This window comes from Podarcis gaigeae (assembly GCF_964106915.1).
Source record: "Podarcis gaigeae genome assembly, chromosome: 3".
Taxonomy (NCBI): Eukaryota; Metazoa; Chordata; class Lepidosauria; order Squamata; family Lacertidae; genus Podarcis; species Podarcis gaigeae.
Genome location: NC_139680.1, coordinates 101016227 through 101043199, shown reverse-complemented (window position 1 = coordinate 101043199; position 26973 = coordinate 101016227). Strand labels below are relative to the sequence as shown.

At 44.0% G+C, this 26973-nt stretch overlaps 1 protein-coding gene across 1 annotated transcript; it reads right to left on the bottom strand.

Annotated features, from left to right (window-relative positions):
- Positions 1-115: 115 nt before the first annotated feature.
- Positions 116-25474, bottom strand: SLC3A1 (solute carrier family 3 member 1). Its single transcript, XM_083733359.1, has 10 exons — positions 24390-25474; positions 20105-20284; positions 19380-19534; positions 12274-12399; positions 11155-11274; positions 9475-9599; positions 6256-6454; positions 4063-4209; positions 3088-3204; positions 116-1062 (listed from the first exon to the last, which is right to left on the bottom strand). The coding sequence occupies exons 1-10, from the start codon at positions 24814-24816 to the stop codon at positions 622-624; spliced, it is 2037 nt and encodes a 678-aa protein (XP_083589485.1). The 5' UTR covers positions 24817-25474; the 3' UTR covers positions 116-621.
- Positions 25475-26973: the final 1499 nt, after the last annotated feature.

Below are 26973 nucleotides of genomic sequence, written 5' to 3'. Positions count from 1 at the left end.
AAGAGACCTGGGAACTAATTCTAGTCCAGCCGCTGCTCAGTGCGTGAAATTATTTCTGATCAGAGATATTGCAAGTAAGTGGAGACAGTGATGCCCCAAAATGACCTGCTACAGGTTTTTTTGTTTGTTTGTTTTAGTCATTTTTATTGGCTTTTTAAAGTCTTAAGTATAGAACCTAGGATAGAAAAATAAAAAACCGAGAAACACAATACAACTGTCAAGAAAAGGGAGCATGGATGGTACAATCCAATCCAATACAACTTAAAAAGGTCATTTTGAGAGTTCCAAGTGTCACTGCAAGTATTCATGTATATAATGTAATTTCACCAAATAGCATGAAAAGCATCATGTTTAGCTGTACCCTGTGGCGCTCGAAATTGACAAGTGATCTTTTCAGATATAGCAGCATTCCAAACATTTTTGTGCTAAAGTGCAAGGTTCCAAATTCTGTAAAGTTTTCCATTTTTGGACAGCTGGCAAACAAGTAACAAGTAATTAAAAATACACACACATACACACCCAAAAGCTATCTAAACACAGCATTCAAATTTGGTCCTTCAAAGCTGCTGCCCCTTTTGTAAAGAAATTACAACTCATCGATTTGGAACAAACCATTGCCACTTAGCAATACGCATAGAGTAAATTGAAGGCGCTCGAATAGCATGCCTTTTCTGCAACAAAACACTTCTCTTTGAAAGCTTCCATCTGGTGGATGGGTTCGCTTGTCCAGTATTCCAAAATGAGTCCTTCTCCCTTTTCAGTTGCAACTGCTTTGGTATTTACTACTCTGCCACTGTTGACAACATTCGTGCTTAGCTTTACAGTAGCTTCGGAGGGAATACCAGGAACCGAACCCTGCAGATCTGTTACGGTCTGTAGTCCAAAATTTAGGACCACCATAAACACTTGATCTAACCCATCCAGTTCCCTCACATATGCAAAGACGTCGCGGTCATTCCAAACGTAACACATCCATCCTCTAAAAATGGGGAGCTCGTTGGCACGAATGGAACTGAGCTCTCGATACAAGCTGAGTGTAGAATTCTGTTGAGACTCTTGCTCCTGTAATGTAATGGTTGCATTCTTTAGTCAATTCTCAGATGCTGAAAGTAAAATCATTTCTCATTGCACCCCTGCCTGTGACCTTGGCTGCTTCTACTCTACCACCTTCAGTCAGCCAAAGGTCTACTGCCCCCTTCAATGACTTTTCTCCTTGCCACCCTATGCATGGAACTGCCTCCCTGCCCATGGTGCCACCTCACCTGCTGCCTTCAAATGACACTTGTGCACATTCTTCTCTCTCAGCCTTTGTCAACCTCTCCCTGCTCTGTTGTTTCCCCATTATCTATTTTAGTCCGAAACCTCCTTGAGAGCATTTGTTACCTCTAGAAGACACCATGTGCATTCTGGGCCTATGCGCAGCGTTATGCACAAGCCTCAGCTGATTGATCAGAGGGGGGGGGGGATTTTAAGTGCTGTGCATAATTTTAACAGTTAAAGTTGCCAGTTATTTTTTAGCCTTTTTCTTGTGGTAGCGATGTGGGTTAAACCACAGAGCCTAGGACTTGCCGATCAGAAAGTCGGCAGTTCGAATCCCCGCGACGGGGTGAGCTCCCGTTGCTCGGTCCCTGCTCCTGCCAACCTAGCAGTTCGAAAGCACGTTGAAGTGCAAGTAGATAAATAGGTACCACTCCGGCAGGAAGGTAAACGGCGTTTCCGTGCGCTGCTCTGGTTCGCCAGAAGCGGCTTAGTCATGCTGGCCACATGACTCGGAAGCTGTACGCCGGCTCCCTCGGCCAATAAAGTGAAATGAGCGCCGCAACCCCAGAATCGGTCAAGGCTGGACCTAATGGTCAGGGGTCCCTTTACCTTTATTGTGTTCTCAAATGGGCTCTCGAGTTAAACGTACCATCATTCATTTTTTTTCAGGCTATTGAGTGTGTTACTGTAATATGGAAGGGAGGATAAAATACTTTCTTACAGCAACGAGTGGCTGCTTTATTAAATTGTAAGATACTGTACTCTTTCTGATAGGGCAATAAAGCATCTATATTGAGATATCAGCAATAGGCAAGTGTTAGAATAAATCAACTTACAGTGCAATCCTATACATGTCCCCCTGGAAGTAAGCCCTAGTTAGTTCAGTGGAGCTTACTCCTAGGTAAATAGGTATGGAATTGCTGTACACATTGTTGTGACGTGGGGTTTGTGATTTCAGCTCTCTTGACATAATATGCTGGAGACAGTTCTCTAGTAACACTTCTTTATTAAAGCAAACAAGACTGAGACTTGAGGAGGGGAGAGCTACATTTATAGGGACAGGGAACAAGCTAGAAAGGATACATTTTGGAGGGAACAATCTCAGGCAATCACAGTCCTGCCTTTTGGAGGAAACCAATAAGACAGAGGATCCAAATACAGCAGCTTAAATGAACCAATAGTAGCTGTACCCTCTGGAACCAAAAGGCAGTTACTTTACCCTAATGCAATACAGACAATAATAATACAGATATAAAATCCTTGACTCAATACACAACACACATAATGCCATCTTAACCTCAGAAGTAAGTCCCACTGAATTCAGTGATGCTTGCTTCTAGGTAAGTGGAAATCTGGATTGCAGCCTTACTTCCAAACCAGTGTGTTTCGGATTGCAGCCTAAAATAATTTACTGTAATTGTCTGCCAGTCCTAGGTAAGTGTAATGCATAAGCACACACCAATTTCCCATACAATTTGTTTCAGGCTTAATAGCTACTCCTTCCCATCAACTCTGAAGGTGGAAAGAGGGTCACTGCTCTGGGAATCATCCTGAGTTTTACTTCTGTGCATGTGAGCAGTGGCGTAGCATGGGGGGTGCAGGGGGGGCCGGCCGCACCGGGCGCAACATCTGGGGGTTAGGGTTAGGGGGCGCAAATCCATGGGTTAGGGGGCGCAAATCCACGGGTTAGGGGGCACAAATTACTTGCTTTGCCCCGGGTGCTGACAACCCACGCTACGCCACTGCATGTGAGGGGGCCTCATTCAAAGAAAATAATTTGTAATTTATTTGAACAAGAGAGAAAAGTGCTTCAGTCATCATACTTACCTTCACGTTTATATTTGGATAGTCGGGATTTACAGGTATCCAGGGTGAGTTGGCTTCACTAAAGCCAGCATTAAGAGTATCATCCCACTGCATGGGTGATTTTTCTGGAAAGGTTGCCTTGAAAAAACCAAGAAGACATTATTCACTGCTAATACAGGGTCACATGCAAGTCAATTGTACACAGGGGGGGATGTCTATACTTCAGGTGTGGTCTGACCAAGGCAGAATAGAATGGTACTATTACTTCCCTTGATCTGGACACTATACTTCCGTTGATGCAGCCTAGAATAGCATTAGCTTTTACTTTTGCTGCTGCATCACACTGTTGGTTCATGTTAAGCTATTGTCTACTAACACTCCTAGATCCTTTTCACATGTACTGCTGGCAAGCCAGATGTCCCCCAACTTATACTGGTGCAGCTGGTTATTCCTGCCTAAGTGCAGAACCTGACATTTGTCCCTCTTAATTTTTTTGCCTAGTTCTCCAATCTGTTAAGGACATCCTGAACCCCAATTCTGTCTTTGGAGGAATTAGCTACCCCTCCCAGTTTGGTGTCATCTGCAAATTTGATGAGCATCCCCTCAATCCATACATCCAAGTCATTTCTAAAGACTCTGAACAACAACTGGCCCAGGACAGAACCCTGTGGAACCCCAGTTGTCACTTTTTTCAAGGATGATGAGGAACCATTAATGAGCACTCTTGGGCTTGATGTTCTTGGACTCCGACTTGCATCAGCCCCAAACAGCATGGCCAATGGTTAGGGATGATGGCAGTCATAGTTCAACAACATCTGGAAGGCCACCAGTCCTGTTTTAGGAGAAACAAGAACAACACAGGCATTGGGGGGGGGGGAATTAACAGCACTGGGAAAGTCAAGACGGCTTGATCATCAACGAAGGGTGAAACAGCAGCAGCATCCTCAGTAGCATGGTTATTGCATGGGGGTGGAATTCGAGAATTTCCAAACTCACATTTTCTGATGTGGTATCTTCCATTCCAATTTCTTCACCGTAATAGGTTGTAGGTGTTCCAGGAAGAGTTAAAAGAAGCATGTTGATGACATTTATGTATTCCTTCCCAATCCGAGAGGAAATTCGAGCACTGTTGGGGTCTCCAGCCTAACAGGAAAGTATATTGTTTTATCAGACTCCAAAGATACCACCTCTATAAAAGCCATGTAGATAAGGGATGGGATATCTTTCTCCACCCACAAACCACAGTCCCTGATGGGAAACCTGGGGGCTGCAGGCCATTGGTGGGTGACTTTAAAAGAGGAACAGACAAATTCACAGAGGGCCAGGTTATTAATGTCATTGTGCTACTACCCACAATGACAATACCAGTTTGAATACCAGTTGTTAGGAATCAAAAGTTGAAGAGAATGCTGTTGCACACAAGTTATGCTTGTGGGCTACCCATGGGCATCTGACCAGTGTGAGAATAGAACGCTGGACTAGATAGCGTATCCTGCGAGTGTCCCGGAAAAACCAGGACATCCCATTTTTTTCTCACGAGAGAATGGCAGACAATTCTAGTTTGTGCGGTTTCCCCCAGGAAAAAAAGTGCTTTTCAGGGCTGCAATCTCATGCGGCACCCCAAAATGTATGTTTTTGGGCACTGTGCCCCCAATACACTTTTTAGGGGGGAATTATGGTGCAAGATCATGGTGCCCAGAATGGTCGCCGTTCTCTCACAAGAGAAAATGGGAAGATGATGTCCCAGTTTTCGCCTTCAAGGTGTGTGGGGGGGTACGTATGAGATAGGCCTTTGGCTTGATCCCACAGGACTCTTCTAGTGTTACTGTGTCTGGAGACAAAAAATGAGTGGAACATTGAATGTGTCTTAGCTTTGTATAGTAGGACACATGGCAGCCAGGCAAGAGGAGCAGGAACAGCAAGGGGAGTGGCCTGGGAAGGGGGTGTGGCCTAGAGAGAATCCTGCAACCTGGAAGTCTGCATTTGACCCAGGTCCTGAGGTTTCCCAACCCTGGTTTGAACCATATCTTGTTATAGCAGTATGAAATTAATGACTGTTTGAACTAGTGAAGTCTGCCTTTCCCATGAGCATTGTCTTTCTTTTTTAATGTCCTGTACTAGGGAGTACTTGGTTAGACTATAGCCCTCCATGGAAATATATTTTATTGTATATATTGACTGAGTGCTTACATGTTTTTTAATCACAGCACTCAATATTCACAATAAAGCTGGTTTAATATTGCTTTCCGCTACAAGAGATTTTGCTCCAGCAGAGCAGAGGGAATAAATTGTTCCAAGGCCCCTAAATACAAAGCAATGGTGAAGTCTAATTATCAAAGCCAAATAAACTGTGTGCGACAAAATATTAAATTTAAACAGCAGGCTACCTAATTTTTTCTCACAAAGGTACAAAATGGAGCACAAACATACAAATGCAGTGTCATCATTTTGATCATTTGAAAAGTTTTCAGTATTCTGCTGTACTAGGGGAGATTGTCATGTTGATTTAATTTATTGGACCCCAGTCCAGGGAGCCATGGGACTGACGCCTTATTCCCAGAAGGGTTTTTGAGGGGTTTTTTTTTGCTAAACCTCACACTCTCACCGTTGTATAACCAAAGCCAATCCAAGACACTTTTCATCCTGAGACAAAGGACAAGATGGCAGCCCCACCCTTTGATATACAGAAGCCAACTGGACTGGCAGCTGACAGCAAAGCATTCTTTACCACACTTGAGGGCCGCAGGCTAGCTTGGAGGATGCAGAACAAGCAACATGGGACAGACAGAAAGGCCCTCCAACTTATCACCACTGCTCCCTGCCCCCTCCACATCACTATCTGTCGGCTCAGACAGCTGCCTCACTCTGCCAAATGGTAGGGCCAGCCCAGTGGACATGGCATACCACCTTTGACATGCGACGAAGGGGTTAAAAGCAGCCATCTTTAGGAAGCCTGCAGCTCACTGGGTGTTCTTAACTATTTCTGGGCCTTACTCTGCCTCACAAAATATTTGTGGACATATAAAGGGATAACCACCCTATCAATAATGCTGCGATAAATTTAAAGGCAAGAGAGGATGCAAATATGATTAAATAAATAAAACAAGCAATTATTTGGCCACCTGCAAATGTCATAAAAGGTGGTGTGCCAAGCTGGGAGACGATCATAAACCATCACCAGAAGCTTACCGCCCAGTTCGGCCATTTGCCTTCCGGCATATTCTTCATCCACAAAGACACAATTTCAAAAATGCCATTTCCTGATATTTCTTGCATGTTCATGAGGTAGAAGTTGAAAGGGAAATCTGCTTCTTGAATAAAAGGTGTCCCATAATACATCATGGTTCTCTCAACGTCATCATGGTCATTTGCCTCCGTGCCCATAAATCTTGAAAAGAAGACAACATCTGTTTGGTTTTCTTGCCCGTGGTTTTCAGAAGTGGCATTCATTTGATATAACAAAACAGAAAATGGAAAACCTGCCACAGGACTTGATAATAGAACACGGGGCTTTGATTCTCTTTGAATCCCAACAATTTACATTTTACATTGCAAAGTTCTCACACGGCAATGTAACAATTACTGGACTGAATCCAGACTCAGCATGAACAGAGTTATGCTTGTGGTATGTTCCCACAGGTAGAAGGAGAGGGGGCGTTCCTTGAAAAGCGGTTTTAGGGAGTTGGTGGACCATCCATAACAGTTTAAAAACTGTTTACCTTTTTGTTTTTACCATACCAGTACAGGAGATGGCCCAAGGGACTGCAGGGGGAAAGGGAGATCAGGAAAAATTGCCTTCCCACTGTCCTTCCTCCAGCAGGAACCTTTGCTGGACTGGAGTCCAGCTAGTGCAGCCTTTTTCAACCTGTGGGTCCCCAGATGTTGTTGAACTACAACTCCCATCACCCCTAGCTAGCAAGGCCAGAGCTCAGGGATGGTGGGAGTTGTAGTCCAACAACATCTGGGGACCCACAGGTTGAGAACCGCTCCTCTAGTGGTATAGCTAGATCATTTAAGACTCTGGACTTGTTGGTCTTATGGGACCTCCTCTCCTCAGATAGCAGTGTGTGTTATTTCACTTACTTCTAAATGTGGTAAGCCAACTGCATTTGAGGGGGCGCTGTTGTGGGGCCATAGATGTTTGCCCCAAGTCCTGACCTGATGGTACCATTGTTGGGATCTAGTGAATCACATCCAGCACTTTTCCCCCAGGGGGCTCTCAAGGGTACGCAGTACCAGCACCTCTTCTTTTTTTGGTTAAAAAGTGTGACACTGTAACAACTTCATGGTGAGTTCCGGCACCCATTATTTTTTTGGGGGGGGAGCACTGGCATCTATCTCAAAATGGCTCTCAAGGCATCTCCTCTGTCTGTGGTGAAATTCAGTTCTCCCATATCTGAACTGTTCCATGCTGGAAAATGTTCAGCCCCCATCTAGAGTAATTTATTGTGCTAGGGTCCCTTGAAAAGAGCAAATAATTGGAAGGGGACTCTGGTCAATAAACGGATGGAACTCTGTAATTTCACTTGGGCCTCTGAAATCTTGGCCAAAAATCTTGGCCTCTCAACAGCTGGAAGGGTTAAGTACACTGAAAATCAAAAATGTTCTAATTCCACAGGAGTCAGACACTGAGTACAGCTGGTGCCAAAACACAGCATTCCCGTTCTAGGGACATCTTTTAGGCCAGGGATGTCCAAAAGGTCGACCACAATCAACAGGTCGACCCCCTGTTGTTAGAAGTCGATCACAGTCGATAGCGAGCTCATTTTTGTCTGTGGGGGGGAAATGAGCATTCGGCCCCGCCCCCTCCCTCTCCCCTTTATCTGCACATGATTTCAAGAACAGAAGATGGAGTTTCCACTGGCAGGATGACTTAATGCTTATAGATTGATGTTGCAGCCCCCCCCCAAAAGCCTCCCCCCAAAAAGCTCAGCAACTTTGACCTGTACCCCTAAAAAAGGTTGACAATTTAGATTTTCTCAAGAACTGTGACCTGCCCCCCCATGGGTAGATCACTTCCAGTTTTTTATTCTGTGAGTAGATCACAGTCTCTTGGGAGTTGGACGTCCCTGTTTCAGGCTAATGTGATACTTAGCATTATCAAATCCAATGATGAAGGACCAGTTGCAACTGGACACTGAACTGTAATGATAAATCATTAAAACACGTGATTGCATACTTACTTGAATACACACTGACAGTACAACTGGCTGATCATTCACCTATATCAGGTTTTGGCTAACCTTTGGCCCACCAGATGTTGTCACACTCTCCCTTGGGCCCCATCCTCCTCCCTGCTGACTCCCGCAAAGGCAGCACTGAGACCAGGACCCCATCCGCGCTGCACATTTAAAGCGGAATCATATCTCTTTCAACTGTCATGGCTTGCCCCAAAGAATCCTGGGGGTTGTAGTTTGTTAAGGGCGCAAGGTATTGTTAAAAGGTAAAGGTAAAGGGACCCCTGACCATTAGGTCCAGTCGTGGCCGACTCTGGGGTTGTGGCGCTCATCTCGCTTTATTGGCCGAGGGAGCTGGCATACAGCTTCCAGGTCATGTGGCTAGCAAGGTATTGTTAGAAGGCCCCTATTCCCCTCACAGAGCTAAAGTTCCCCATGGTTTAACAGTCAACCCCTCTTCCCAGGGAACTCTGGGAACTGCAACTCTCCAAGGGGAATACAGGACTCCTAACGACACTCAGCACCCTAAACAGACAACACATCCCAGGATTCTTTGGGGGGAAGCCATGGCTGTTTAAAGTGGTGAGTGCGGATGGGGCCCGAGGAGGAGGAAGCTGGGCAGCCAGCGCCACCCGCTGGACTGGATGTAAGAAGGCAGGTAGTTGGGGGCTGGCTGAGAGCAAGCTGGGTTTGGTGGGGAAGTGCTCCATTTGCCCTAAAAGGCCAGACTTGACTGGCAGGCCATGACATAACTAATAAGGCTTCCCCTGAAAATTGTAGTCATGGGTAGGCAAAATGAGGCCCAGGGGCCAGATCCGGCCAGATCGCCTTCTAAATCCAGCCTGTGGACGGCCTGGGAGGTCTGGAAATCAGTGTGTTTTTACGTGAGTAGAATGTGCGCTTTTATTTAAAATGCATCTCTGGGTTATTTGTGGGGCATAGGAATTCGTTCATTAATTTTTTTCAAAATATAGTCCAGCCCCCCACAAGGTCTGAGGGACAGTGGACCGGCCTCCTGCTGAAAAAGGTTGCTGACCCCTGATCTTAGTGGATTGCCAGGTCTATATGAGAAAAGGCATCTTTGCAGATGGTTCCAGTGAGTTCCTGGGAAGGGATGGGGACATTCACTCTTACCTGCTAACATTTTCATACTGCTTCCTAGGAAAAAGGGGTGACTTTTACCATCACAAGAAAAGGATAAGAAATGAAGACGTCGTGGTATTGTTGTTACCTGTATCTTCCAGGCTCACTGCTGAACTTATCCATGGTATGCCGAAAACTGCGGACAATATCGTGCATCCCAACCTGGGTGGTGGTGTAGTCGTGATACAGTTCAGAATAGGCTGTGATAGTGTCCTTGAAGAGCAATAGGATATTTGTCATTACTCCTCTTCCTAACTTTCTAGGCCCTTCCAGAGAGAGACATCTGAGACAATGGCTGCAATCCAGAATGTTCCTCTCAGAAGGTGCCCTTTATAATACCATAACACTTCTTCCCGCTCCCTCCCTCAAGTTATAAAAGAACTGTAGTGTGGGTGCTTCTTTTTTAAAAAAAGGGGGGACCCTAGAATGTTGAAATAGATAGATCAGTCTATTTCTGGCCTGCACTGTTTTCACCACCACTCACTCATAAATCCATTCCATCAATTTCTGTATTAATTTGCAGATTTGTAATAAAAAATGAATCTTTCCTTTTAAATACATATTTAGATTTTGTTTTCTATTTAAAAATACATTTCTAAATGTATTATCTCCCAATACGTTTTAACATTTAATATAAGAGCTGCATCAGAACATTCAGGGTGTCCAAAGACCAATGGATGACCAAGTTCTGATCCACACGTTGGCCCAAGAAGTGCTGACCAGGTCAGTTCCTACTGCAATTCACAATATTTAAAACTACCTTTTATTTTTGTACATTTATATCCCACCTTTCTTCTATCATGGAACCACAGGTGCCATATATATATATGGTTTATAGGAGTTCATGAATGTCTAGCTAGAATTGAGTCCTATAACTTTCCAAAAGTCCTGGAGGCAATGCCCAAGAACACCTGAAGCTAAATAATACCACTGGTCCATCTCTTCCAGTCCCAGCTGTAGCCTTCCAAGGTCTCTGGCAGAGGCCATATAGACATAGGAAGAGCCTTGCTGGATCTGAGCAAAGGTCCATCCAGTTCAGCATTCTAACAATAGCAAACAGGTGCCTCTAGGAAGCCATAAGAAGAATGTGAACCCAACAGCTGACACCCCCCCCCCATTTGTCCACAACACATGGTGTTCAGAGGCTCATTGCCTCTGAGAATATAAACTGCCTCTGAGCCTATTCAGCTAGGACAGCTCACTAACAAAATGTAAGGAACCCTTATCGGTCCTAAGTCCTTCACGGCCTAGGACCCTCATACCTACGGGACTGCCTCTCCCGGTATGCCCCAGGGAGGACCTTAAGGTCTATAAATAGGAACACCCTAGCGGTCCCGGGCCCTAAGGAAGTCCGATTAGCCTCAACCAGAGCCAGGGCCTTTTCAACACTGGCCTGGTGGAATGCTCTGTCTCATGAGACCAGGGCCCTGCAGGATCCGATTCTTTCCACAGGGCCTGTAAGACAGAGTTGTGCCGCCTGTCCTTTGGCTTGGAATCAGTTTGATTCCCTCCCCCTCTTTATTTTTTCCTTTCTCCTCCTGTGAAGAGGCTGCATTTTAATGTTTTAATGTTGTATTTTAATCTTGTTTTTTAAGTTGTATTTCAATCAACTTGTTTTTATTATGGGTTGTTACCCGCCTGTCTTGGCTTGGTGGGAGGACGGGGTATAAATAAAATTATTATTTTTAAATTTATATTTATATTTATATTTATATTTATATTTATATGTGTGTACTCTTGTAAGAGGACAAAGGAGAAAAATTGTTACCGGATTTTGGGATTTATTGACTTGAGGCTCATCTCTCAGATGCGTTGCTTCCAGCAGGAATTTGACCGTACTAATGCTAAATCCATCGACGCCTTTGCCGAGCCAAAATCTGATAACCTCCTAAACGGATAGAAGAGGCAGAATTGTTTTGTGTTATGTCAGAAATCACAGCAAATACATTTCATATATTTTGAGTTTCGTAAAAGAAATGTAGATTGGCTTAAAGCTCTGTCAACAAGAGGTGTGGGGAACTTTTGGCCCTGCAGATGTTACAGAGCTACAGCTGCCATCATCCCTGGCCTTTAGCTACGCGTCCTGGAGCTTGTGGGATCTACAACAGGGGCTCCCAAACTGTGGTCTGCAGACCATTCGTGGTCCACAAGGTTCACTTAGGTGGTCCATGGAGTGTCTGTAAAAGTACAGGGAGGGAGGGGCCGCTTGGAGAGAGTTGCAGTGAAAAGTAAAGACCTTTGTGCTTCTTCTCCATGCTAATTCTTCACTACATATCTCCCGTTCCTGGAGCTGTTTTTTTCATAGAAGCAGCCTCTTAGCTTTTAAGACATGGCTGCACGCCACGTGTACTTTAGCCCTTATTATGGGCACTCAATAGAGGAAGTTTACTACCTTATGATAATCATGTGTGGTTATACAAGTTGCAGTCTTATGATGAGATTTTCTGCATGGGACAGGGGAGTGGACTGACCTAAAACAGATATAGATCTGGACAGAAGGAGTTTGATTCAGAGAAGTTGAAATCAGGACAGGAAGTTAGTCATGACTAACCATGATTCCAATGGGAGCTAAGTGCAACTAGCACCCTCTGGATTGTACTCAAGGTCAGTTTGGAAACAACAGAGTGATTTTTAAATAAAGGACTTGAGAGCACTTCCATAGTGTTTCAGTAGAATTATTCAACCTAGAGCCCTTCAAAAATTGTTAGAAGAGCTGGCTATTAAATAATAATAATAATAAAGCAATGATATCAACAGGATTTTTAAACATGCTCATTATTCCCCATTATATTATATATTAGCAAAACAGGTAGCATCAACAAATCATATTGTGTGATCCAAAGACCATGTGAATGCCATCATGATCAGAATACAATTGATTACTTACATGAATTTCTTCTTCAACATCTGGGTTACGGAAATTTAAATCCGGCTGCTCTTTTCCAAACTGGTGGAAGTAACACTGGTTTCTCACTTCGTCGTACTGCCAACTGGAGTTCCCCAACACACTCACCTGATTGCATAAGGAACACAATATCTTTTTAAAAATCAGACTATTTAGAATCATTGTTGTTATAATTAAGGATGTGCATTAAAGTCAGCCGAGGCTGAAATGCTAGAGACCCGCTGCCAGTCAGTGTAGCCTGTTGGTTTCTGCTCTCTTTCACTGTGCAGCGAAAGTGCTTGTCACGAGACAGGTGTTTACATTCCATAGTCAATTGCTGTTGGAGTTTCTCATGGGAAAGGAGACTGGATGTGACGTACACTGGTTTCCTGTTTTTCACTGTTCTTTGCAGTTCAGTTGCTTCTTCTCTCCGTGCTTTAGAGGAGAGAGGATGCTTTCTCTGCTCCGGCAGAGGCAAGATCTTTTTCTGTAATTTACCAGCTTTGAAGTGTAAATAAAGCAATTTTGAGTATGTGCACGTACTCCTCATCCTTCCGCTGTGCTCGGGACACTGCAGTATCAACAATATTTGGTTATGGGCCCAGAAAAACGCCCAGAAGTCGAATCGGAGTGCTGGCAAAGGATCGGAATGCAGAGGGACGGATCGAACGGTATCTGCTCTGCGCATCAAGATGATTGATGAGGTATGTGCTACTGCTCCGGGCAGCCTGCCAGCTTCTAATTAATGGCTTTATGGCTGGACTTTGAACTTTTAAAGGCCGTTTTGCCGTGGCACAGGCAAAAGGCTCTAAGACGGAAGCGTAGAAGCGTAGAGGCTGGGGAAATCGAAAGTAACTTTTAAAAGTGCTTTTGGAATAAAGCAGCTGCAGCAGTGACACAGCATGAATTTAAGGCAGCAGAGAGAAAGCACTTTTGAACTTGCCTTTGGAATGAGGTTTTTGAAGCAGCTGTACACAGACGCAGCATGTATAAAGCAGCCTGATTTAAAGCAGCAGAGATGACGCAGAAGGCTAATGCCAAAGTCATGATGGCTAGCTGCAGAAGGCTGGATGAGGCAAGTGGGGAATCTGTTACCACTGATCAGCCAAATGCTCAACTCACAGTAGCCTGTGATACTGCCGTGATTCAGAATGAAGCAGATCGCCAGGGTGATAGCTGCATGGGCAAGGGGGAGACTTCACAGACGTCATCCCATAGTGCAGTGGAACCACCAGATGGTGCCAAAGCTTTGAAGGCAGTGAAATGCTACTCGTGTGGACGTCTAGGCCACATGAAGAGGGAATGCAGATATCCCAGGGCCAAGACAGAGCAGCGCAGCGAAAGCTCATCGCGTGGAAAAGGCCGAGGCAAAGGCAAAGGTCCGGTGTCCAGGACAACGCAGCACAAGGCAATGGTCTCACGCTTCACTCCAAAGGTTGCAGAGGTCCAGAAGACGTCTATATCTTTCTTCGTTGTTGATTCGGCTGCAACCCACCACATGTGCAACGATAAGCGACTGTTCGTGTCTTTTACACCGCAGGAAGGTGCGATTCACCAGGCGGATGACCACACAATCCCCAGTAAAGGCTACGGAACTGTTGTTCTTCACAGTTTGGACTTATCAATAAAAGATGTTCTTTATGTGCCGGATGCCAAACATAATCTGCTCAGCGTTGGACAGCTGAATGAGCGGAAAATTGACGTTTCCTTTAAGAACAAAAGGTGCATCATCACAAAGAAAAATGATTATGTATTGCATGCTGAATATGTTGATCGTTTGTATGTTTTGTATTTTGATGATGTTGTGCAGGATGAAACTTGTTGCATTGCAGGTACTAACAAAAGTTTGCATGCAGAATGTATTCATGATTTTCATCGAAAATTTGGTCATTTGCATTTTGAGGCAGTATCTAAAATGCCTGCCTTGGTTGAAGGTATGACTATTAAACCCTGCAAGTACCACATGAAGTGCAAGGCATGCGCAGCAAACAAGGTGAAAATGGCTGCGAAAGGTAAGGTGTCTAGTAGGCAAGCTACAGAACCATACCAGGTTGTTCATGCTGATTTGGTTGGACCACTAGCGCCCTCTTTGGGTGGAAACAGGTACTTCATGGTTCTCATTGATGCATTTTCCAGATATATTTATGTGTACAATCTCAAGCAGAAATCAGAGGCTTTTCCAAGGTTCAAGGAATTCTGTGCTTGGTTGGAAAATGTGCATGGTAAGAAGATAAAAATTCTTTTCACTGATCGCAGGGGAGAATTCACTTCTCAGCAGTTTGAAGCTTTTCTGACTGAGAAAGGAATTCAACACGATTTGTCTAGAATGGACTGTGCGAGAGGGCAAATCAGACATTGCTTCAAGGGTTAAAAACCTTGCTGCATGATGCCAATCTTCCAGAGAGTTACTGGGCCGAATCTCTCTCGTGTTTTGTTTACAGTTATAATCGCAGGTTATCTTCAGCGATTGGTTGTACCCCCTATGAGAAGATGTTTGGCAAGAAGCCATACATCAAACACATGAAAATTTTTGGTTCTGACATGTGGGTTCACTCACCACAAAGCTCCAAGTTAGACAAGCGTGGATTGCATGGTATCTTTCTAGGTTATCAGAAAGGGTCTTACAGAATAATGATGACTGACTCTAAGACAATTAAGCTCACAAGAAGTGTTGAGTACAATGCCAAGTGGGGGGAGAATGTGGGAATTTTCCAATGTTATCCTGATGACAGTGATGAGACTGAGGATAGTCAAAAGCAACCGCAACAACCCACACCCACTGATGAAGGTTCTGATTCTGAGTCTGACACTGAATCGGGTGATTAAGAGGATTTCAAGAGTGCGAAAGCCTCTATGCGACCCTCTGAAAGCTCTGATCAAGAATTGGAAGAACCATTGTTCACAATAGGTCACTATTCTCCCAAGAAGGAAGAGGAAAGTGTTGAGGACTTAAGGCTAATTCGCAGGTCACAGAGAGCCACAAAAGGTAGACCTCCAAAGAGATTTGCTGATGAGTTTGCTAAGATAGCAGTAACAGCTGTTAAAAGCTCCAAGAAGGTATTTGAACCTTCAAGTTTCCAAGAAATCCAGGATTTGGATTCAAAGGAAGCTGAGCCATGGTTAAATGCCATGAAGGCTGAGCTTGATTCCTTGGAAAGGAACAAAACATGGGACCTAGTTCCAGTAGTTCCAGGAATGAAACTGCTTGGAAGCAAATGGGTCTTCAAAGCGAAGACTGATCAAAATGGCAAGATAGTCAGACACAAAGCCAGACTGGTAGCCAGAGGTTTTGCACAAGTACCAGGTGAAGACTATCACGAGACCTACTCACCCACCGTGAGGTATGAGAGCATTAGGCTTATGCTCAAGCTAGCTGCAGAGGAGAATCTACACATTAGTCACCATGATGTGAATACAGCTTTTCTGTACGGATCTCTAGATGAATCACTTTATATGCTTCCACCTGATGGCGTACAGGTAAAACAGGGATTTGTTTGTGCTCTGAAGAAATCCCTTTATGGTCTCAAACAAAGTGCACGGTGTTGGCACACAAAACTCACTGAAGTATTGTTTTCTCTAGGTTTTAAGCAAGGGAAAGCTGATCCATGTGTATTTGTCAAAGAGGAGGGGCAAAAGAAACTGTATTGTTTGTTTTATGTTGATGATCTTTTATTCTTTTGGAAGGATGTCACAATGTACAATAACGCCCTAGCTCAACTGAAAGAGCACTTTGACATGAAAGATCTTGGTGAGGTAAACAACTACCTATCTCTGGAAATAGAGAGAGATCAAGATGGTAACATTCTAGTACACCAGTCACGGAAAATTGCTGATGTGTTAAGCAAACTAAACCTGATGGATGCTAACCCTGTAGACACACCGATGATAACAGGTTATCAGGTAGATGACACTGAAGAAGCATTTTCTGACACTACACTGTACAGAAGTGTGCTAGGCAAGCTAAACTTCATTGCCAGATGTTCAAGACCAGACATTGCTGTTAGCTGTAATTTGCTAAGCAGACAAGTCAACAATCCTACTGTTAAGGATTGGAAAGCTCTGAAACGCATAGCGCGGTATTTAAAAGGCACTATGCATTACAGACTGAGATTTAACAATCAGAAGTCTGGTGGTCTTGAGATATTTGCAGATGCAAGTTTTGGAAGTGACACCACAGACAGGAAAAGTACGTCTGGAGTTTGCTATATGTACAATCAGGGTCTATTTGATTGGTCATGCAAGAAGCAAACAACAGTTAGCTTAAGTACTTGTGAAGCTGAACTGAATGCACTGTCTTATTCACTTAAGGATTGTGAATGGTTGTTACAATTGTGCAAAGACATGAAAATTCCTGTCAAATGTCCAATCCAGGTTTACCAGGACAACAAAGCATGTTTGGCTTTGCTGAATTCTGAAGGTTGTAGGCAAAGCATGAAGCACTTGCAATTGAAGTTGCAACATGCTAGGGAACATATTCAGAAGGGACTCGTAACGGTGTCCTATATGCCAGGTAATGAAATTCCTGCTGATGTAGTGTCCAAAATTGTATCAAGGGAACAACACTGTACCTATGTGCAGAAGTTGGGTTTGTACTGATATTGTACGAACACGCTGCCCAGTGATGTTCACAGAAAGGGGGAGGATGTTGGTTTCTGCTCTCTTTCACTGTGCAGCGAAAGTGCTTGTCACGAGACAGGTGTTTACATTCCATAGTCAATTGCTGTTGGAGTTTCTCACGGGAAAGGAGACTGGATGTGACGTACACTGGTTTCCTGTTTTTCACTGTTCTTTGCAGTTCAGTTGCTTCTTCTCTCCGTGCTTTAGAGGAGAGAGGATGCTTTCTCTGCTCCGGCAGAGGCAAGATGTTTTTCTGTAATTTACCAGCTTTGAAGTGTAAATAAAGCAATTTTGAGTATGTGCACATACTCCTCATCCTTCCGCTGTGCTCGGGACACTGCAATATCAACAATATTAGATGAGGGTTGCAGTCCAGCAATGTCTGGAAGCAGGCATGTTGCCTATGCTCCGACTCAGACAAAGCAGCTTCCTATGTTGGTTGGTTGAATTTAATTTTTGTTTTTTAATTTTTAATTTTATTTTGACAAAGTAATAATCATAAATAAATAAAGGTAAAATGTGCACCCCACCACCGAGACCATTCCATTGTAACTATCCAACCTCCCAAAATTTCAACACTTCTTGCAATGGTTTGACCCCTTTCCATTTTAACAGTACAAATTCTACAAATACCCTCCATATCTCCTCAAAATAATTTCTCCTGCATATTCCCCATCCTACCTTAAAGGCACATGTTAATTTATCATTAATAGCTATATCCCACACCTCTTTATACCATTCTTCCATTTTATATTCTGCTTGCCTCTTCCACTTCCTAGCTATAATAATGCGTGCAGCTGTCAATAAATTTGTGAGCAAGTCCTTCATAGCCTGCGAACCTTCCACCCCATCGTAAATTGATAATAATGCCACCTCTGGACTTTGGGTCAGCTTTAACCCAGTGATTTCTGTTATCTCCTTAAACACCCTCTCCCCACCCTCAAATGTATGTATTTACACCTCCTGGCATCCCCTCCAACATAACACCAAATATTCCTTATTAGCTTCCTATGTTTGTAAAGCTCATTTTACAAAGTGCAAACACACTACAGGGCAAAATGTTTAAAATAAAATTACTTCTCAATACAGATTTGTTTGCCAAAACCACAATTTGTGCTCTGGCCTGAAACACATTGAAGGGCATGTTACGGCAAAACAGGGCAGTGTTTTCTGAAACTGTCTTCTGCAGCCGTTTCCCAAACTGCTCCAGCCTCAGATTAAAATGTGGGAAATGAGAGCAGAGTTTTCATCCTAGTGAAACCAGTGTCTGACATCTTTGCATTACAGAAACAGAAAAGAGTGATCTAACAATGAGCCGGTTTGTTTGATTCTGATGTCATGTTTGGCAGGGGGACGAGACAGCTGTGATGAGGAGGCTCCTAGGCTGGCGTGCCCACTGGAACAAGGGGTATGTCACAACGAACTAGCCATGCGAAATGTGTCGCTTCCTGCCAACAGGTTTCTACAGAGAGTGGCCAAAAGTAAGCCAGAAAAGCAGACTCAAAAAAGAATTAAGATCAAACGAAGCAGAAAACAAGCAACAGCAGCTAATGCTTCAACAACCAAATCACTTACGTGACACATGTGTGCTTGGTAGGGCAAAATATCTCATAAGAAGCTGAATTTCACATCTCTTGTTTGTTTGGAAATGCTTGCTGTTTAATAACATCACAACGCTTACAATGCTATTACTGATTAACAGGTTGATCCTAAATGTGTTTAGTCAGAATTCACTCCCTTTGACTTATTCCCGAGTAAGTGCGCACAGGACTAAACTCTTAATTGATAGAGCATTCTATTGGAGTCAGTGGACTTTTGTTCCCAGCCAATGTTTTCGGGAACAAAGTATTCTGTAACCATGTGATTTCACAATTCAAGTTTGTGTGTGTGTGTGTGTGTGTGTGTGTTCTCATTTTGAGCTGAAGTTGCTATTGCAGTAACGCTGCTTAGCAAATTATATATATTATGTCTCTATATATTATACATATGTTAATAGCAGTCCTAATGAAATCAGGCTACATAAGAGGAGATGACCTGCTACAGCCAGACATACTGTAAATGTGAATGGCATTTACTGGGAAAGCTGAGCTGCTGTGATCAAAGCAGAGGTTGTTTGCAGGAGCAAGGAGGCTGTCTATCATTGAGGACAAAAGGGAGACCAATACTATTTCATAAGGGGAGCGTGCTAGATCAGGCAAGCGCCCATCCAATCTAGCATCCTCTTTCCCCAGTGGCCACCCAGATGTTGCAATCAGGCCCTGAGCGCAAGAGCAGTCTCTCCTCTTGTGGTTTCCAACAACTGGTATTCAGAAACATATTGCCTCTCATCGTTATACCTTATAACGGGTGGAGAACCTCAGGTTCAGGAACCAAATACAGCTCAACAGGCCTCTCTGTTTGGTCACTGTTTGAACCACATAGTGTGAGGCTTATGCCTACATTGCTGCATGTTTTGTTTGTTTATTTTTGTGCTATCGGAGTTCTGTACTCACCCAGTTATTTGGTGGTTTGGTGGTCCCATTGGTATATGTGCAGTTATGCCAGATGTAATAATCCGCGTATTTTTCAGTCCGATTGCGACTAAGCTGAAACCAGTTGTGCTTGTCACTTGTGTGGTTAGGTATTAGATCCATTATCACTTTCAAACCTTGCGCAAGAGGATGCAAAAAAACAGCCTGTCAAACTGCACACACCTGCACTGTTCCTAGAAGAGAACTAAGTCTTTGGCTTTGATTGAACAGGTGCACAATAGCAGATGGGGGATAATCTTGCTTGTTTACTGTAAATGCTTATTGCAAAGATTACTGAGCTGAACCATGTGAAGCACTGGGACCAAGTTGGGGAAAATTGTTACCAAAAATTGCTAAAAGGGCTTGTGAAGATCCAGTTCCAAAGATCAATGGAGTTAATTAGCATCTAATAAAAACTACTAAGCATTTCACAAAACCAAGTAAAACATAGCTTGGATCCAATAAACTGCAGAATGGATCTTCCTTGCTCCCTGTTGGATGAGCAGCAGCAGAGATCATTCCAGATGCAACTTAATGGCTAATTCTGTTATCAATAAGTTAGCTAACTAAGTGGGATGTATCATCATCATTCATTGATTCATTCCATTTCATTTCTATACGGTTTTATAATTTTAAGGAAAAAAATATCAAAGTACATATAAACAGCAAATGAAACAATCCAGAATAAAACACAGAGCAAAGCCCACCTTTATCGTGTATCGCTGCAACCAGGTTTTCAAAATCCTTCATGGTTCCAAACATCGGGTCTATGTCTCGAAAGTCTTCTATGCCATATCCGAAATCTTGTAAGGCAGACTTGTAAACAGATGTGATCCAGATTGTTTTTACATTTAGATACTGGATGTGATCCAGCTTTTCTTGGATACCTAGGTAGGGAAAATAAAAGGGAAGGAACAAACTGCCGTAACAACCAGTGGGGTTAGCTGGTTCAAATTCTTGATGGTTTGCAAAGTTCACTCCTTCTGCATCTTACAGGATAGTTATGAGACCCAAATGAGTTGTGGGGGGACGGGGACACTTACACTGACTCAAGCTCCTTGAATAAAAGGTGGGTTAATAACTAACAACAACAACAACTAATGCTGCACTGCAGAACATTGCTCCTGCCTTGTGTTTGAACCAGCCAACCTGTTAGGACCTCTTCCAGGATATTCCATTCCATCCATCTGATTTTGGCCAGTTCCCCCACTCCTTTAGCAAGCAGCTCCCTATGTTCAGTACCATCCCATTCTGGAAGATCTCCCAGACTTCTGAAGCAGCTTTTGGAGACCACAGAGAGCAGTGATGGAAAGGAGGAGGCAGGAAAGTCTGCTTAAGTAAACTTCCTTCCATTGTTGGTTCACATGATCCAGAATCCAATATCAATAACATAGGGTAAGGTTTGGAACTGCTGTTGTTCCTAACTTGTTCAAGTGTTATAATGCATGAGTGATACTTCTAGGAAGCCTCTCCTTAGTCTTGGAATGGGCCATCTTAGGGTATGGTCTGAAGGCAAGTGAGGTCACCACCTTGTTGAAGCTAAGCAGGTCTGGCTCTGGATAGTGTCTGGATGGGTGACCACCAGGGAAGCCCTTGTAGACCACTGGGGTTCCATGGTGGAAGGAAGGCAGGGTGTTGCAAGCAAATAAATAAAATCCAGTGTTTGGATTGCCAGTCCCAGAGACAGAAGGAGCAAGATGGATTAGCATCACCAGTAGCCATGGGACTTGGCAGCAGGCTTTTTGGGGAAGGATGAGGGGATGTGGAATGTCCTCCCATTCAGAATTAACTAAACGCTGACCAAGGGGGTCCAAGTCTCAATGGCAGAATAATTAATTCCCAAGAAGCTATGGTGTTGTCTGAGAATAGCTACAGTATCCTCTTTTTTCCTTCATTAGGAATGTAGGGTATTTAAAAACAACAACGCCCCCAAACCACCCTTCTAGATCTTTTAATTTCATGAAACATTAACTGGAAATATTTCTATGGCACAAGACTACAGTGGTACCTCTAGTTACAAACTTAACTTGTGCCGGAGGTCCGTTCTTAACCTGAAACTGTTCTTAACTTGAGGTACCACTTTAGCTAATGGGGCCTCTTGCTGCTGCTGCACCACCAGCACATGATTTCCGTTCTTATCCTGGGGGCAAAGTTCTCAACTTGAGGTAACTCTTCCAGGTTAGCGGAGTTTGTAACCTGAAGCGTTTGTAACCTGAAGCGTTTGTAACTTGAGGTACCACTGTATAAGAATAATTTCAGGGCCAAAGTCCAACTTCCTATTTTCCGTTAGGTAAACTGCCTTTTGACTTTGCCTTCACTATGACTGTTATTCTTCTTCCAGTTCCCAAACCTCTCTTTATCTTCGCCTTAATCAGGGCTGCTACACATTCTTCAGATAAAAGCAGTTGCCTAGTAGCTTTGGGGTCATCTGACATTGCATTCCAGAAAAGGACAAGCAGTGAGCTGTAGTTCTTACCTTATATTTCTTACTGAATATTTTTGAGTGTTTATTCAAAATATGCATCTCCCACTTCTGCAAAATGCAGCCGACAGCAGCAAGGCTAATGCTGCTAGCCAGAAACAGAACGTCCCGTAATGATCTATTTCTCTTTCAAATAAAGCAGCTTTGATTTAACACCAAAATGAACAGAAAGGAGGTGCCAAGAAAAGGCACGGCCCTCATTAGCTACTTGGGGTTCATACACACCACATATTCAAAGCACATTTAAAGCACCTTCCCCACACAAATAATCCTGGGAACTGTATTTTACCTATGGCAGAACTACAATTCCCAACACCCTTAACTACAGTTCCCAGGATTCTTGGGAGTGGGGAGATGTGCTTTAATGTACAGTATGAACACCACACAGCCCTTGCCTCTGAAAGTGGAGGACCCTGGAAGTCTACTTGCAATTCATGCCCTCAGTAAAAAGGCGGGGCTATACAGGGCTGGAGGAGACTCTTGAGAGTCCCATGGACTGCAAGAAGATCAAACCTCTCCATTCTGAAGGAAATCAGCCCTGAGTGCTCACTGGAAGGACAGATCCTGAAGCTGAGGCTCCAATGCTTTGGCCACCTCATGAGAACAGAAGACTACCTGGAAAAGACCCTGATGTTGGGAAAGATGGAGGGCACAAGATGAAGTGGACAACAGAGGACGAGATGGTTGGATAGTGTTCTCAAAGCTACTAACATGAGTTTGACCAAACCGCGGGAGGCAGTGGAAGACAGGAGTGCCTGGTGTGCTCTGATCCATGGGGTCACGAAGAGTTGGACATGAGTAAACAACAACAACATACAGAGGAAGCCTTGAGGCAGCCCTTCGTACCTTGGTCTTTGGGGTTTGGAGAGTTAACATTATGTACCTTGGGGGGAAATGAATAAGCATTACCAGCCCACAAACATTGTTACTAGCTAGGCTTATCTAGCCATAGCTCAGTGGCAGAAAACATTGCTCTTTGGGCAAAAGGTCCCAGTTTCAATCCCAGATATCTTCCCAATTGGAGGACTTGCACTGCAGAGCCACTGCCTGTCTGATATGGAGCTAGATGGACTAAGTGACCAGTTAGTCTATCTAGCACTGATGGTCTCTAGCAGCATTGTGAGGAGGCGAGAGAGAAAAAGTTGCCTTCAAAATTACAAACGCTTTCATCCCTTATTCCCTAAATATTATTTTTACACATGTGCATCTATGCTTTTTAAATTTACCTGTCCTCCCCTTACTCAATGGCATTTCCCAGCCAGCACTGGCTATGTGAAGAACCTCAAGGGCTTGCATGGGGGTTGGGGTTGGGTATGTGTTTGTGTGGATAAATAAATCCTGCAACATGAATGCAAGAAAATCCACATGCACGTCAGTGAAGGATCCTCACTGCAGTGGACCAAACCCATTTCTGTTAGGCTTCCCCAATTTAGAGGACAAATCTATTTTGCACACTCAGCTTTTCCTCTCCTCCTGACCTGGCATCCCGGAAGTAGCAGGGGTACTTTTTAGTAACATGGTCTGTCTGTGTGTCTTGCCTACTTGCCTTCCCAGCAGAAACCGTGCTAGCACACCTTGCTCTCTGCTCACAAGGTGTGTGTTCAATTTCCTGCACTCCCCCCAAAGCTAGACTGCCCCCTTCAGGTGTGGTGGGGGATGCAGCCCCACTGCCAACAGTCACATCTCTTGCCACTTTAAAATTAAAGCACTCACAACCATTTCAACAGCCATGGCTTCCCTCAAAGAATACTGGGAACTGTGGCTTTTTGAGGGTGCTGGGAATGGTAGCACTGCCAGGAATCACATAACAACTCTCAGCACCCTTAACAACAGTTCTCAGGGTACTTTGCAAGAAACCACGACTGTTAAAGTGGCGTAAGAATGCTTTTAAAAGGTCCGGTGTGAAAATGACTTAATGTTGAAGTTATGATTTAACATTCCACCTGATTTCCTTTCCTGCAGGGTCCCTTATTTTATAACTTCCTTGTCTCATAGATTGGGACATATGTCCACAATTTTAGGCAATAAAGCTTCAAGATACATTTTATATTTTTTTAAAAAATATTCTGGGTCAGGAAAACTCATTCTCCATTACTTTGACTAGAACAGAAAAGGCTAAGATATAGAACACTGTAAACAACTTAAAACTTTGGCAGGATTGGAGTAACGCCTGTAATGTACTAAAAACTAAGGTGAAATGGATTACTGAAAGAAAAACAGAGAAATTATGTGATGCAGTAGGAAATGCTTGATAATGGGGGGAGTCTAAGAATTCAGAGGGATTATTATGATTAATGTTTTAATTCAAATGTAGAATGTAAAACTGAATAAAAAAGATTTTTTTAAAAAAAAGGAAGGAAAAGGCTAAGATATATTCTTACAGCCTGTGAGACCACCATCCTGCCGACTCACCTGTGAGTCCAGGTAGTGACTGTCTGGGAACCATGATGGAAGAAAGGCAGGATAGAAATGCAAGGAAACAGAAGATAAAATAAGTCCGACACACCTACCTTTGAGATCGCCATTCCCATCGCTGTCGGTGTCCTTAAACGACCGAGGGTAAATTTGGTAGATGGGGCTGGCTTGCCACCAGCCAAGGCATTTAGGGGACAGGGCAATAATGGCAATTGTAGCTGCCACAAGCACCAGCGAGGATGCAATGATCAACCAGAAGAGTATTTCTCTGGTAATTTTATAGCGTGCTTGAGATGAGAACTGGAGGAGCACTTCTTTGGGCATCCCCGCGTAAGGCCTCACTGGTAACTTTTCCGCTGTTTCAGACTCTATGAAAAGAGTACATGTTTTTGGCAACCCATCTTGGCTTGTGGCATCGGCCTCTTTTTCCTCCAGCTCCTCGCTTTGAACAAACCCGTTGTTCTCGATGCCTTCATTCTGGCCCAGCTCAAGAGAGACGGCCCGGTCTTCTTTGCCAACCATTTCACCTCAGTCCGTTCTCACCCCTCTCAGAAGACTCGGTGCAGTTGGAAGAAGGTGGGGCAGGTGGCAGGGGGTGAGAGAGAGGAAAAACCTTTGGTCGGTGAACGAGGAAGCGTCATTAATCCCTGGTTTAAAAATAAACCTGAGAGACCAGTCCAAAGTCTGACCCAGATTAAGAGCATTAAGGGCTTCCACTCCTCTGCACAAAAGACTTTTCTTCGCAGAGGGGCAAAATGTCGCAAGAGAACAAAGCTCCAGCTCATGCCAACCAGACTTCAAAAGAAAATAGCCTAGCGTTTCAGGAATGGAGGTACTTGAAGGCGGCCACTTCTGGGCAAGGCTTGTGTGCATTTAACACTTGCATGCCAGGCAGCTGTTCAACAACAAGCAAGGCCTCTGCCTGTTGAGTCACCATGCAGGAAAATGCTGCATCTGTTGAATACCTGCTGTTGGCATTCCCTGGGTGGGAGGAGAAATTCATTGCCCAGAACTCGGGAATGTGGGCAAACCATATTTTTTCTCTCTCGTTTACTCAAATCTAACCACTCTCGCCAGAGTGGTGCATGCTCTGGTTATCTCCCGCTTGGACTACTGCAGTGCGCTCTGTGTGGGGCTACCTTTGAAGGTGACCCAAAAACTACAACTAATGTGGCAGCCAGACTGGTGACTGGGAGCAGCTGCCAGGACCATGTAACACCGGTCCTGAAAGAACTGAATTGGCTCCCAGTACGTTTCTGAGCACAATTCAGAGTGTTGGTGCTGACCTTTAAAGCCCTAAACGGCCTTGACCCAGTATACCTGAAGGAGCGTCTCCACCCCTATCTATCAGCCCAGACACTGAGGTCCAGCTCCGAGGACCTTCTGGCAGATCCCTCACTGAGAGAAGTGAAGTTGCAGGGAGCCAGGCAGAGGGCCTTCTTGGTAGTGGCGCCTGCCCTGTGGAACAGACTCCTATCAGATGTCAAGGAAATAAAGAACTATCTGACTTTTAGAAGACATCTGAAGGCAGCCCTGCTTGGAAAGTTTTTAATGTTTGATGTTACATCATATTTTTAATATTCTGTTGGGAGCTGCCCAGAGTGGCTGGGGAAACCCAGCCAGATGGGCGGAGTATGTATGTATGTATGTATGTATGTATGTATGTATGTATAAATAAATAAATAAATAAATATATCATCATCATCATCATCTTCCTTCCATTGCTTTCTACATAGTATTTATTCTTGTCAGGGTCATAGCCACGTTCCAGTTCCCTAAGTTTATAACTTTAAAAAATTAAGTTTTTAGCCCTTTTTATTTGTGGAGTTATAAGGAAAGTTATGCAGGCAGTATTTGGCTCAAATCAAGCAGGAGGGGAGCATGCTCTTGGACTTTTGAGTTTTCCACGGGCATTGGGTTGTCCACTCTGTGAACGGGGTGCTGCATTAGTTGGGCCACAAGCTAATCCAGTTATTCTTATAGCCTTATGTTCTTAGACATGTGAGTTTGGCAGCAGGGTGAGGAGGCCAGGGCACCCAAACTCTGACTCTCCCTTCCTTGATCCACTCCTTGAAGCCCTCAATAAATTAAGCCAGCAAACCGCAAAAACAATTGTGCAGATAGAATGCCGGCAGCAGTGGGGGTGGGGTGGCTTTCCACTTGAATTTTGCACAGTCTGTCACATGTACAAAATGTGACCTACCAGTTGGGCAGAAGTTGTGGGTGTGTCCAAGGAGCAAAGAGTTCTCCAGGAACAAGTTCGTTCCCACAAGCGGGACCCAAGCACAAGAGCGCTCTCCCCTCCTGCTTCATCTGGGCAAAATTCTGCATACATAACTTTCCTTATACGTAGCTCCACAAAGCTAAAAATCAAAATAAAATCTCCCTGCAAGGAGTAAAGTAGCACATCAAGGAGATGGCTACAGTGAAAGCAAGCTCTCTGCTATACTAATTTATCACATGTAAGTGTGTTATTTTTTTCCTTTTTTTAAAGTGCATAATTGTTCCAAGGTTCTATTGTGCTTATTACTCAGACCGTGCAAAGGTTGTTTATGCCTTGAATGTTTTGATGGATTGGATCTTTTTCTGAATAGCAAACACATTCCCCTGCCAATACATGGCTGCTCACATTTGCCGGCTGCCTCCGTTTCCCCTTTAACTATTCAGTGCAACTACTAC